Genomic DNA, 14,499 nt, shown 5'->3' on the forward strand with positions numbered 1-14,499 from the left:
GAACTCCTCAGAATGTAATGCTTCCCGTTAAGCAGGGTATATGCAATTAAATTCGTGCAGGGAGAGATTGCTTTCAACATAGTATGGCGTATAAATCTGTATAATTCACCCTGGAATGGAGTATACCTGAAGTATATGGAGAAATATCAGTTGCGTGGACCCCAGAGCTCACAGTTCCTTAAGTGATTATAGTGGAGTCACTTGGTAGTTTTCAATGCAGCCCCATATCATAGTAAGTAATAGAGATCTATATCACCACATATCCGTTTGCAGTGCTATTACAGATGGTCTGACTAACACTAGTGGTTGCCTCCTGGGGCCCACCACATAGTTTAGCTGTTTGTAAACTTGAAAGAGTTAGAATATATCAGCATGGACCGAAACCTAGATTTTCAGTCGCATCTATGATGTCACAGTTGCTGGGTCATTAAAACCCAACGCACGTTTCGTTCCCATGGGAACTTCTTCTTCACCCGAATAAGTTCCCACAGGAACGAAACGCTTGTCGGGTTTTGGTGACTCAGCAGAAACTGTGAAGATTCTTTATAGAAAACTCATACTACATACCATAAATATTATATAAACAGGAGTAGATCACATAAATATATCTAACATTCACTTTCATAATTAAATAACATATTATACTTAGGGCCTCATGCAGTAAGCGACGATTATGTGAAATCGGCAAGCTTATCGATTAGTCATGTTATTGGCGTTTTTCCCTCTCCGTATGCAGTAAGTGCCGAATACATTCAAAATCAACCAGAAAACAAATCCGCCCACTCTCACGATGATGAGCCGATCACACACAGGTGTATCGGCGTGCGTGGCGGGGTGCTGTTAGGTTGCACAATCACAAATCTTGCTGAATCAGGCGAAACAAGCATGTTTTTGATTGCGCGCCATATTTAAAGGCAACGTGTACTGCTAATCATTCTCTGTGTTGTTGGGAGTGAGAGAGAGAGAGAGACGCACAGAGCTGGACGATTGAAGATTTGCATATTGACTGAGAGACTTGTTGTGTATTGGGTGAGCTTTGTCCTTTGTTGTTTTGTTTACATCTTTGTCTTGTTTTATATGTGGAAGTGGGTCGTGTGATTGCCTGTACATTTCTTGTCTGTTTTTTGTGAGTGCTGGAAGTATGCCCGCAAAGCGTGGGAAGAGTGATGCTGGTGGGAGTGGGAGTGCTACTCGTGGGAGTACGCGTCGGAGTGAACGTACTGTTCAGGGGAGTGATGTTGCTGGTGCACCGAGTGGTGTTGCTGGGAGTGGGAGTGCTGTTGCTGCGAGTGGGAGTGCTGTTGCTGGGAGTGGGAGTGCTGTTGCTGGGAGTGGGAGTGCTGTTGCTGGGAGTGGGAGTGCTGTTGCTGGGAGTGGGAGTGCTGTTGCTGGGAGTGGGAGTGCTGTTGCTGGGAGTGGGAGTGCTGTTGCTGGGAGTGGGAGTGCTGGTGCTAGGAGTGGGAGTGCTGGTGCTAGGAGTGGGAGTGCTGGTGCTAGGAGTGTGAGTGCTGGTGCTAGGAGTGGGAGTGCTGGTGCTGGGAGTGCTGCTGGTGGCGCAGTTGCTGATGGGGTGTCTGGTGGTGGCGTGCTTGCTGGTGGCCAGCTTTTGGAGGCTCTTCCATTGGAAGAAGGAGAGTCCAGTCAGCACCAGCCAAGCTCTGACCCTAAACCTGCTCGGAAAAAACGTGTGGAGAAGCCACGTAATCCTCGCTTCAATGACCAGGAAAATAGGGCTCTTGTCACTGGCATTCTGGAGCACTATGACAGTCTCTATGGACATTTAGTAGGTAAGTGTAACTTTACATTTATTATTCAAATACATGTGATCCTAGGTCATCTGAGTTTTGTTCATATGCAAATATGGGTACACAATATCTTTCTATGTTCATTAGTGTGGAAACACAGCTTTTTATCATGCCTTACAAGGACAAATAAACACAGGCGGTCAATTTGCCAGAACTGCATACAATATGAATGCAACCTTGCTTACATGTATAGGTTTAGTAGTGAATGCTCATGTGCTGCACATATTACACATAAAACAGCATGTTTGCTATCTCTTGGAACAGCTAGCAGTGTAGGAAACTGGTGCTTGTATTATTATTAATTTACCTCATATCTTTTATATGTTTTTCAAGGGCGGACAAGTGCAGCAAGCAAAAAAGAAATGTGGGACACAATAGTCATTGGTGTCAATGCCTGTGGGAATAGTGTCAGGGACAAGTATCATTGTCGGAAAAGATTTGATGATATTAGGTCCAAATTGAAAAAGAAAATACAAGACCAACGCGTGCATGCTACTGGCACTGGAGGTGGGCCCACACCACAACGTCTCATATTGACTCCATTGGAGGAGCTGCTTCGGCCAAAATTACTTACCGTCGTCGTGGAAGGCTTGGCTGGTGACCGTGACATTGGAATTTATCCGTCACAATTTCCAGCAGGTGATAAATATTACTGTACTAGGCGTGTCGTTGCTTACAGTTATTTTGCATATTTACACTGCTTTTTATACTGTCTTCACAATATAAGCATACCTGCATCTATATATGTATATGTCTGATTCTGTATATATATATCTCAAAATAGACATATATGTAGTAGTCCTACTAAAAGCAGTAACTAATATAGCACGTGCCATTGCGTGCTCATTTACATGTGAATTCCCAAAATGCATAGCTGCAGTGGAAGCAATTGATGGTGGGCGAAGATGGGGAACAACAGGGTAGTACACATGTGTAACACATGTTCATGAGAAATTATTAGTAGCTACAGGTACAGAACAGAAATATGTATCATATTATTGTGTATTTTATTGATTTTACTCCGACAAACATGACATTACTGCCTATTTTAAGCATGCATCAAAGAAATTGCATGTAACGGCCTACAAACATCACTGGCACTAACACATCTATAGTTGCTTATGAAAAGGTCCATTTTTGCTTTATGTCATATACAGACAGCATAATGAGGCACACGTATCATATGTTATGTCATTGTTTTCATAACTTAAACACTGCAGATGACTACTTAGCTCATCTACCATTGTGTTAAAGCAGCTGCAATTAATATCTCATCACAGCATACACTTCAACAGAGGGGGTGGGGTTCAGCACACACACTAATTACAGCCTCATTTCACGGTCAACTTAGTTCACACCATTTGCACCTGTTTCAAGTCATTGAAAGGTGTGGCTGATTAGGCTTTTTGGGGAAGGGAATACCTTTCTTACAACCTGAATAGCACAACTGAAGTTAATCACACTCATTTGAAAGCTTAACTCTAGCTACTAAATGCCCCAACAACTCATTACTTATCAAAGCGTACGTCACACATTAGTTCACTCATATCTATAGTTGAACTACTATGAAAGACACATTATCACACACTGCATGTGTTGTCTTGTTGAGTCACAGCCACATTCAGGTGTGCCACATCTTCGATTAATGTACCACACATATCCTCTACCAAAAACAACACTTTTTGCAATATGACCACCTTCATGATAACCATTGTGAATGGTCATCTCATGATAGTTATGTACATTATGATACTGATATCACTACACAACATATGATTTTTATGTACTCATTTAATCTATTTATCCTCACGCATTACTGCAGAAACATAGTATGTTGTATGTTAGGGAACTCAAAAATTCTAAGTACACAGGCATGTACAGTGTTATTACAACTATTTATGTTCACTTTCACACACATTTTCGGTTAAGGAACTGATGTTGTTAGTTAATCATAAATACAGAACATACAATAAGTGTTTGTTCAATATTTACACATGTAAATGTAAAACTTATGTTATTGTTATATATAGTTGCCCCTGGAGGACATGTGTCACCTGAGATGGAACAAGTGTCTTCACCTGGGTCAGCCAGCTCAACACTACTAGAAGGTGAGTGTATCATTTGCTGGCCATATAATATGTGCTCTTCTATATGTTATGTTGTCATGTGCATTATTTGTTTTGCACATCTTCTTTAAATAGGATTACTTAGTGTCAGTGAAAATTAAGTGTAAGGCAACATGTATTGTGTTAGTGATGTTAATTATCATGTAGGACTTCTGAGTTTAGAGCAACTTTTCATTCATTCATATTTCATACTGAGTCCAAACATTATTCGTAAGTCAAGGTAGTTTTTAATGAGGTTATAAAACGTATGCTAACATGTTAGGTGTTACTTAGGACACAGTACAATTACATAGTAACACAGCATACATTAACATGCCATTTAATAATGTGTACATTTCTTTTTAGAACATCATGGTGATGAGGATGATGAGTATGATGAGGATGACGCCACAGAAGAGACTGAAATACAATCATGTGACCATGAAGAGGTGCCAATAGAAACTGTTGTACCGCCAAATCGTCCATCAACTTCCACATACGATGCAATTGTAGCTTCAGAGGGAAAAATAGTGGACGCAGAAAATCGTCGCCATTCAGACATGATGACAGTGCTGGAAAGGATGATTGGACTGCAGGAAGAAACAGTATCACAATTGGCACATCTCCACAGAGTCTTCATTGAAGTGCCTAAACAGTTGCAAAAAATCAACACCTCATTCGAAGCATTAGTTGTTCAGCAAACACAAGCTAATTACTGGAGAATGACTAATGTACCACAATTCAACACCTCCCAGCCAGGATCTGTTCATGCAGGTCAGTTTTCACCACATTCATCTGATATTCATTCACCAGGCCCAAATGTTACCGGTCAAGTAGCAGACATTGCTGTGCAGGTTCCTGATGACATCCTACCGCTGCCATCTGTACAAATTCAGCAGCAGACACCTACAAAGGAGGCGACAAAAACAAAACAAGACACACATGAAACAGACCAACCATCACTTGTGCAGTGTCTACCAACTTGCTCACATGTGTCACTGGGCACAAGCCCTGTCCGTGAACAGTCACTACCCAAAAGCCCTGTAGGTGAGTCGCTGCCCAAAAGCCCTGTAGGTGAATCGCTGCCCAAAAGCCCTGTAGGTGAGTCGCTGCCCAAAAGCCCTGTAGGTGAATCGCTGCCCAAAAGCCCTGTAGGTGAATCGCTGCCCAAAAGCCCTGTAGGTGAATCACTGCCCAAAAGCCCTGTAGGTGAGTCACTGGCCACAAGCCCTGTAGGTGAGTCACTGGCCACAAGCCCCGTAGGTGAACAGTCACTGGCCACAAGCCCTGCCCGTGAAGTGCCAGAGGCCACTCAAAGTGGCTCTGTTGTGCCTAAAGTTGGTGGCAAAAGAAAAAGGAAAATTCAAGAGACAACAAGCAGGCCTGTTACTCGCTCGCAAAAGGAACAAAAAAAATAAATGTTATAATTCAGAAAATATGTCTTTGGCCTTGTTTTGTTGACTTCAGATTATCTAATTACTATTGTATGTATGCTGAAGACTGTGTTGTTTCCAAACTTTCAACTATGTTCTTGTACACGTGAAGTTTTGGAAATGTTAACACTCATAATTAATTGTGTTATAAATATTTATGTTGTAATCGTCTGTTCAGTAATGGTCCACCAGGAGCCAGTTGCTAAGTTTAGAGAAGCTGCCATTGACTTTGCAGCAAAACATTGCATTTGGGTGTGTTAATTGATGTAAGAATTGCATATGCATATTAGTCACATGCAATTATTAAAACACCTAAGTAAGTGCAAACATCTTTCTTGTACGTGTACAGCAGGATTATGTGTAAATTATTACTTACCTTTGCCTTGCTTGGCCATTGTAATTTTGTCCTTTAATCAGTTGTGTGTTCGTTTCTATAACATCTCAGAATGTATAATAATAATATATATACACACACACACACACACACACACACACACACTGAGTGAGTGTGAGTGTGTGAGTGTGTGAGTGTATATATATATATATATATATATATATATATATATATATAGTACTATATAAACTGGTATACACAAACTAATACACTTCATGCTTCCTTGTGAAAACACTATTTTAATAATACAGGCCTAATGTTTGAGAAATATCCTAAGTATGAGACTCTAACAGTATTGTGCTTAAACAAATGTTTATTACTTAATTCAATCATGTTTCTCACCATTTAAATAGGTTTCATACAAGGTATACTTAATGCCATCAATGTTGTGTGTACTCCTGCAATATAAAAAAAAAAAAAATATTATATATAAATATATATATATTTTTATAAGAGATATATATATATATATATATATATATATATATATATATATATATATATATATATATATATATATATATATACACACGTATTTAAACTCATGCAGACAGGGAGTTAACCAGACTTTCACATACACACAGAAATGTAAGCGGGGAAAAAACATTTCTTTTTGCAGGTGTGTTTTTACTGATATGCCTGGCTAAGAAATATTTTCACACACTGGTCTTTGTTAGTTTTCAAAAAAACACTATGTGAACGCATTCACAGTCTAGGGATGTTTTTCACAAACGAGATAAAAGAAGGAGAAATGTTTCTCCCACAGTCCCATATCACGAACCACAACTGTTAACCCAATTAGACAAACAAATCCAATTGGCGTTTGAAATAAGGAGTCAAAGTAGTTACTTTTGTTGACCTTGACAAGGAAAAACAGGAGTTTGTTAGCCATTCAGCACATTCATTTTGATGAGCAAATAACACAGACCTGCACACAGCTTTTGTGCTACTCAGACATGGCTGATGAATTCGTTAACAATATTAATCCCCTTTTAGGGTATAAGTACATGATCTGTGAAGCCATCTTGAACAGTCGCGGACAGAAAGCAAGCACACGCCAAATCGATGATTTCATTCGAGCAAAATATCCTTATTACCAAGACCGTAAGCATGCACGGAATTTTAATTCCTCAATAAGATTCACTTTATCAAGTAATGACTTTTTTGAACGTGACCAGGATAAGCTACAACACACCTATGGTTTCTGGAAGATTGCCCCGGAAAAACAATTTATCCTGAAAGACGGCACTTATATTGTCGTGAAAGGCATATTTATTCCTAATGGCAATAGCAATGTATCCGCTACTACTGATCCGTTTGAATCGATACGTGCTGCAATATCTGCAGCCTCCATTCCTGAAACCCACATTGTACAAGAACAAAAGTACTATGATTATGTACCAAGCCTTTCAGCTGAAAATGCATTGGAATGGGAACCGGAAGAAATGAACCTACCTCCCGACCAATTATTTGAAGAAAGCAGTGGCGATTCCTATGAGCGCATCCTGGAGGAGATATGTGCCATACTGGATTCAGCGGTTGGGTTAAGCGTGGATGAAAATGCCTTGCATTTCTGGAGCGACCAGTTGCAGCCAGGCGAAGAGTTAATTCTAGAAGAATGGTAAATATAACAATCGTTATGCGTTGACTCTGCGTTTAAATTTTTTTTTTTTTGTAACCACCATTTTCACTTTAAATGCGTGGATACAGCGTAACATTGCAGACTGCATAACATGTAGCGATCACAAACAAATTGTTTCCTAATACAATATAGTAGGACCTGAAAGAGTAGTACACATTGCTGACGGAATAAATATACGTACTTTCCTATCCCTTTAAACATATTAGCAACATTTTACCATTACTCTAACACATACCTGTTTTGTTATCATGCAACATCTACAACATTGAAAACCGGGTCCACCACGTATGACGTGGGACCCTTGTCATGGGCCAAGGCGTCCTTAAAAAGGATTAGTGATGTAAGTCCCGCCCCCAAGCGACGTGCGCGCCTCAAAGCCTATTGGCTGTCATGTTTTGTTATAGTAACGGTAACTGCAGTGTGTGATGCGTGCGGCTCAGTGTTTGTAGGCGTACCCTGGGCGTTAGCCGAATGTTAATTGAGTGGGAGGAGTGTTAGCGTGCGTTTCACGCTGGCTTAACATGACGTCACACGTATTGCATTTGCGCATTGTGTTATCGGCCGTGCTTTCTGTTCAAACACGTCTGTTTAAAAAGAATACAGATGTACTCGTTTAGAACGAATGTAGTTTCGTCTTCATTGTATTTGAAATAAAGATGTTATGTTTACTGGTATTTTCAACATGTATTGAACGCACAACGTACGCTTTGTTTTGCGCATGCGCTAACAGTTAGTGGAGCCAAGCGTGAAGTGCGTGCGCACACAAAGATGTGCGCGCACATCTTTCAGTATACAGGCAACGTTCACTTCTTATACATAGTTATGCCTGCTACAAATTTAAAGAAACATTACATACTGATGAACAGTTTTACTTCTAACATATAAGTGACTGACGTGTGTATCTACACAATCATATAGAGCTGCGTAACGCGTTGTCACGGATGCATATCTAGTAAGGTGCCATCTTTGACCATCATGTGTTTGCTGTATTTCAGAGATGTCGGGGAAGATACAATCGGATCAATGTATGATTTCAGAAGAGTCTACCTTTATATGAGATGATTGTGAGGAGGAGCCACCGACTACTATACTACATATGGAACTAATTTTATATTGCTTGCAGCGCTTATTAACAAACAATTAAAAATGTGATACCCTTATGCCTATATTGCATAAGCACTTAATTAACATAATGATGTTGCAAAAGAGTGCCTCATGAATTTTTATTGAGTGTTCTTTAATGACTACTAACATTTTATGACATGGTGTGTTTTATATATAACAACCATTCCCACTCTGCTAACACATTTGTGTATTCTAATATGTAATGGAACGTATGACTGTCGAAACTATGTAACAATAATAATAATAATATGAGCATGTTCATGTATAGGGCTGCTAGTTGTACGCAGCGATTTACAGACACATGTTTCAGCCTGAGGTCCCTGGCCCGTGGAACGTACAAATGTTTTTTTGCCGCATGAGGCACAGGGAGATAAAGTGACTTGGCCAAGGTCACAAGGAGCCCACACCGGGAATTGAACCAGACTCCCCTGCTTCAAACTATCAGTGCCAGTGTGTGTCTTTACTCAGTGAGCCACTCCTTCTCCCAATGTAAAGGACACTTACAACCAAGTAGCCATTTATTTTTAAAATCTCTTGTTACATGGGTATGTAGATAAAATGGTTTGGGACTGTAGCAAATAATGTTACTGGCCAGATGTTATGGTCCCCTCCAATGCATGATGTTCTGAATATGACATCACCATCATGTTATGAAGTACGTTTCTGTGTATATTTCATTAACCTAACTAACTATAGTTTACTGTGTTTATTAATCGTTTAGAAATACATAGTATAGTCAATATGATGATATAAGCTACCATAATAAAGCTGGTGTTATCATTTGTCGGTGTTATACATGGATCCTACACCAATTGATAGAGACACAAACAGTTGTCTTAAAAAGTGTGTCTATGCTAGTGATGAATGTGCTCCCGTAAGTAAACAAATAAGTACAGTTATCCCCTTTTCTCCAACCACCTCTATATTACATTAATGGAAATTATAAGGAAACATACATAAAATGTGATGAAATGTGAGTAATCATTTTGTAATACAATGCACATGAAAGCTCAAGAGTAGCTAAATGCATATACATGATACAGAAAGTACATATATGTAACATTTGTGTTTAAACCAATATGTTGGGTTTTTAGTTCCAATAATTATAGGAAGATTGAGGTAGCCACATCTTATGAGAGATGTCAGCAAATATACATACCATGATCAGTCATACTGGAGATATACCTATAATGCAAAGGAACAATATATAAATTGCAAACATTGACATGCCATCTTCAGTACCGTAAACAACACAGCAAAGTGTGTATTTGGTGTTAAATGTACAACACCATGTATATTTCATGACATTCAAAATGTAAATCAGCCTGGTGTACACATCATATGGATGTACATGTTACACTGCACCAATAACATTGTATGTAAGCATACTAGAAGCATGAATGATTATGGGCATAATATGTGTTTTGTCTTAGCATAAGGAATAACACAATGCTAAAATATTATTGCTTTGTTACCCAAGTTGTATTCACATACACACAACTAAAGTACAATTGAAGAGGGATTATATAACCTGTGCAACAATAACATACCGGTGCCACATCCCTTTGTGCACACAGCAGAGAAAAGAAAGGTGTGCAACCCATATTCATCTGTGTCCTAACAGAAGGTTATATAAAGAAACATTATTGTTAATATAACATAATTAAACTATAAAAGTAGTACTAGGAACATATGAGTTTGTACTTACAAGAAAAAAATGAATTGATGAGATTCTGTCGTGTCTGGCCACCACTGGCTGTTTGTTCATTTTCAGCAGCTACATGGGTGGGATGCTCGTCTACCAAAGCCTCAGCTAGGTCTGACTGTACATTGTGCCTGAGTGCAACATTGTGCAAAATGCAACAGGCAAGGATAATATCAGACACTTTTTGAGGCTTGTATAGAAGAGCCCCACCAGTTCTGTCCAGACACCTAAACCTGGTCTTGAGTAGGCCAAATGTCCTCTCTATAACAGATCTTGTAGATATATGGGCTGCATTGTACCTGTCCTCTGCTTCAGTTTGAGGGTTTAGCACCGGAGTCAAGAGCCACGGCCTAATTCCGTATCCTGAGTCACCTATAATGAATGGAGCACACATAAGCTGACATTAGTGATCAAATTGTACAATGCCAACATTCCTAAATCAACATGTGTTTTGTGTTAGAACATGTAAATATGTACTCACCCAGCAGCCAACCAGGTTCAAAATGTCCCTCTTCGAACGCATGGAAGACTGAAGAGTTCCTCAGGATAGAGGAATCGTGACTGGAACCAGGGAACTTGGGTACCACATGCATTATCCTCATCGTGGCATCACATACCACCTGTACATTGAGTGAATGGTAGTGCTTCCGATTGCGGTACACATGCTCACTCTGACTAGGTGCAATCAAAGCAACATGTGTGCAATCGATTGCACCCAGCACAGATGGTATCCCTGCTATATTATAAAAGCCAGTCCTGACTTCCAGCCACTCTGTTGCCTCTGTAGGAAAATGAATATAATTCCTAGCGCGTCTATTGAGTGCATAGAGAAACTGGGTCAAGGCCCGCGAGAATGTAGATTGCGAGACCCCGCCCACTATGCCCACAGTTGTCTGGTATGACGCGGAAGCAAGATAATGTAATGAGCACAGCATTTTAACAAGCCCAGGGACTGCACGACCTCTGGCTGTGAAAAAATCTAAATCCCCCCTTATCTCCTCATAAAGAGCTAAGATTGCTGCTGAACTCAAACGATAGCGACTTACAATCTCCTCCTCACTCATCCCATCTAACAGGGTTCTCTCCCTGTACAGACGCGGACGAGGCACAAGTTGTCTCCTCTGTCTTCTCCTCTGATCTCCTGTCCCTCTACCTGTCCCTCGGCCTGTCCCTCTCCCTGTCCCTGTCGTATCCGCGTCACTGTCACTGTCCCTCGGTGTGTCCCTACCTTGCCCTATATCATTCTCTTGATCAGCAAGCATGTCATAGAAAAGAATGTTCCTGCGTCTCCTAAACATTCGCAACATTTTGAAATGAGTAGCTGTGAATGAGCAGGTAATGTGCGTCCTTTAAATAGGTATGTGATGATGTCAGGTGACATAGTAAAATGCAAGGTGTTACATTTACATAATAAAGTACTTCTGTGGCAAGCTGTGTGCACTTGTTGTTCTAAGTATTTGTTGTGTGTATTCTGCAGGGAATGATGATATTTGGCAATGATGTGACGTGAAGCTTTGTACAAAGATTGCTTGCAAATAAATAGTTGCATGTGCAATGCATGTAACACTTGTGAACGCAAGAGTCAGTCATGTAATGAGACAAAAAGGCTGAGATTGACGTGGGAAAAGTTTTGTGTAACATGTGTAATTATCCATGTTATTGTGACATGTTGGCAACAATGAATAGTCGTGTGCATATGCATGCATTTGTGTAAGGAGGATAGTTGGTATAGAATGAGTTTACAAGGTGTCCCAATGATGAATTACTGTACATGTGTGTATAAGTTAGGTTGAAGTGCTTGTAATGCAACGGTTACAATGTAAACATGCAATGTGATTGAGCGTCCAATAAGTGACGTCATGAAAATAGGGAGGACCCAAAAGTATATGTAAACATGAGAAGACAGATGTACATGAACGTTTAAAGATGCGTGTCACATTACAAGCATTGTGTAATGTAAAGGAAGATGAATATACTGTGTATGTGTGACATGTGTGACATGTGTGACATCATGTAAATAATTGTCGCTGAGTTGAGTAAAATGTGTGATATGATGTGAGGTTCTCCTTTAAGAGTGTAGTATAGTATTTTCCCTTGCCACATCATCACATGATGAGTAATGTGACCCGCAAATGCTGAAAACATGTAAAAGTCGAATGTTATGCAAATAAGACACATCAGCTGTGACACAATGCAGGGAATGCCCCCACACTGTAATGCAAATCCCCCTTGTATTGTGAGCAATGAAACGTAAACAGTACTATACTGTTATACGTCCCCGCTCCATTGACTTCCATTGATGTACAGAAGATGTTTTTTTTCTAAGTGCCGTTCCGGCAGCCTTAGCGATCGTTCTCCCGTCCAAACTGCCAACTTTAGTTGGCGGGAGAAATCGGCCATAACATCTCAATTTCGTAGTGCCGATCAGCCCCGATAAGCTGTTTTTTTTTGTTGAATCCAGCCGATTTAAAAAAGTGGCGATCAGTGTCGAAAACAGGCTTATCGGCAGGCGACTGGCCATAACCAAATTATCGGCTCCGAAACCTGGCGATATGAAGCACTTATCGGCGCTTACTGAATCTCAAACCCAATTTTGGCTATAACATGGCCATATTTCCCTTATCAACGCTTACTGCATGAGGCCCTTAATTCCTTAAATATATATATCTATATTTGCTGCTGTATTTCAGCCATTCATGTCCACAATATATCTGTTACTATAACACGTCATGAAAGGGTTAATTCCTACACTCAGTCCATTCATATGGGCACCACATATTCCTTCCCCTTTCCCATGTACAGTAGTCTATTTGTAGATATAACACAATGCTCCTCAGAGTTTAGAAGTGAGTAAGGGCAGCTTTCAGCAGGCGTTAAATATATTAAATATCCTCTTAGATTGTAAGCTCTTCGGGGCAGGGATTTCCTTTCCCATTGTCTGATTTTGCTGCACTTATTGTATTTTTAAATTCCCTGTACTGTATTCTTTGTGAAACGCTGAGTACACTTGTGGCGCTATATAAATAAAGACATACAATATTGTAGATATGTTGAAGAAAAGTCCTGTTTGGCGCTGGTCCTCCATGTAATGTAATGTTTTACTGCACTACTATTGTGTGGTGATTTCACAATTGAGCACTGTTAGAGTTAATTATTTAACTTCTTTAATTGTAGTTGTGAATATTTTCCCTGGGTATTTTTTAGATTAGAGTTTATTTTATTGGATATAGGTGTTGTCTCACTATATGCACACACGTGTGGTGTTATTGATTATAGTAGTCATATAGAGGATTTACACTATTTATTATTTTTTGTTTTTCTTATCACTATTCAAAACATCACATTGAGGACCAGCGCCAAGGAGGACTTTTCTTCGATTTATCTACAGAAAGAATTTTTTGGACAATCCGTGAGTCATCCAGGCTGCAGGACTGCAATACACGTAAAGGTGTAATTTAGCATTGTATTGGGACTTTTATATACATATTTTATTATCCTGTGGCTATTAGCACTAGGTTGTATATATTCCATCGTTAAATATATTGCGTTATTAGCATAACATTAACAGTAACAGGTCTGAGAATTTCAATTGATAGGTAATGTGCTCATTACCATATGATTTGCAGATAACGTCCGTTAAAATGTAAGGTACTCTTCATTTTAAAGAAAATGACTGAACAACGTAGCGTTAAGCTGCATTAAGGAAATGCGTTACGGATATGGTTACCTTAAAAAATCAACGACCTTCTGAGTATCTACCCCCATCGTTTCTTGTTTGAGACGAAGTTTGATGTATTGCATCATCTTGAATACCTGACTGGTGCTGAATTATGTGCTGTTTTTTTTTTTTATCACTAGTACTAGTAAATATCAATTGTTAGTGCAAAATTTATAATAGCCATACTGTAAAAAAAAAATCTTCATTCTGCGCTAACATTACACTATGAAGAGACTTTTTAGCTTTTAGAGCAGGTTCAACTTTTGCAGATGATTTTGACAGAGTTGCAACAATTTATTTAATTTTTCGCACACAATTATTGCGCGCATACAAATACACTTATTTTTAGTACACCCCTTTACATATGTGCATCTCAAGTATTCCTTCTGTGTGCGCCAAAATATTTGACTTTTTGATGCATAAGGCCACATTGAGGAAAGAAAGGTTAGTGCATAGACGCACACAAGCGCAATATGAATGGTGATTTCCGTGCATTCATTTTACTGCCTTAATCAATGGGATTGTATATTTTTTTTACAAATACTATTTATTTTTATTTTGTTGCTACATTG

General features: G+C 39.4%; 1 protein-coding gene across 1 annotated transcript; it reads left to right on the forward strand.

Moving 5' to 3' along the window:
• Positions 1-3,839: 3,839 nt before the first annotated feature.
• On the forward strand, positions 3,840-13,418 carry LOC142462828 (uncharacterized). The gene is made up of 3 exons (XM_075565081.1): positions 3,840-3,913; positions 4,277-5,011; positions 13,414-13,418. The coding sequence occupies exons 1-3, from the start codon at positions 3,865-3,867 to the stop codon at positions 13,416-13,418; spliced, it is 789 nt and encodes a 262-aa protein (XP_075421196.1). The 5' UTR covers positions 3,840-3,864.
• The last annotated feature ends 1,081 nt before the right edge of the window (positions 13,419-14,499 follow it).

Source organism: Ascaphus truei, chromosome 1 (assembly GCF_040206685.1).
Source record: "Ascaphus truei isolate aAscTru1 chromosome 1, aAscTru1.hap1, whole genome shotgun sequence".
In the NCBI taxonomy this organism is placed as follows: Eukaryota; Metazoa; Chordata; class Amphibia; order Anura; family Ascaphidae; genus Ascaphus; species Ascaphus truei.

Bases quoted from the DNA above. Each gene is read 5' to 3' on its own strand.
- LOC142462828 (XM_075565081.1), top strand. From the start codon at position 3,865: ATGGAACAAGTGTCTTCACCTGGGTCAGCCAGCTCAACACTACTAGAA. The intron at 3,914-4,276 runs GTGAGTGTATCA...ATTTCTTTTTAG, and splicing joins CAGCTCAACACTACTAGAAG to AACATCATGGTGATGAGGAT.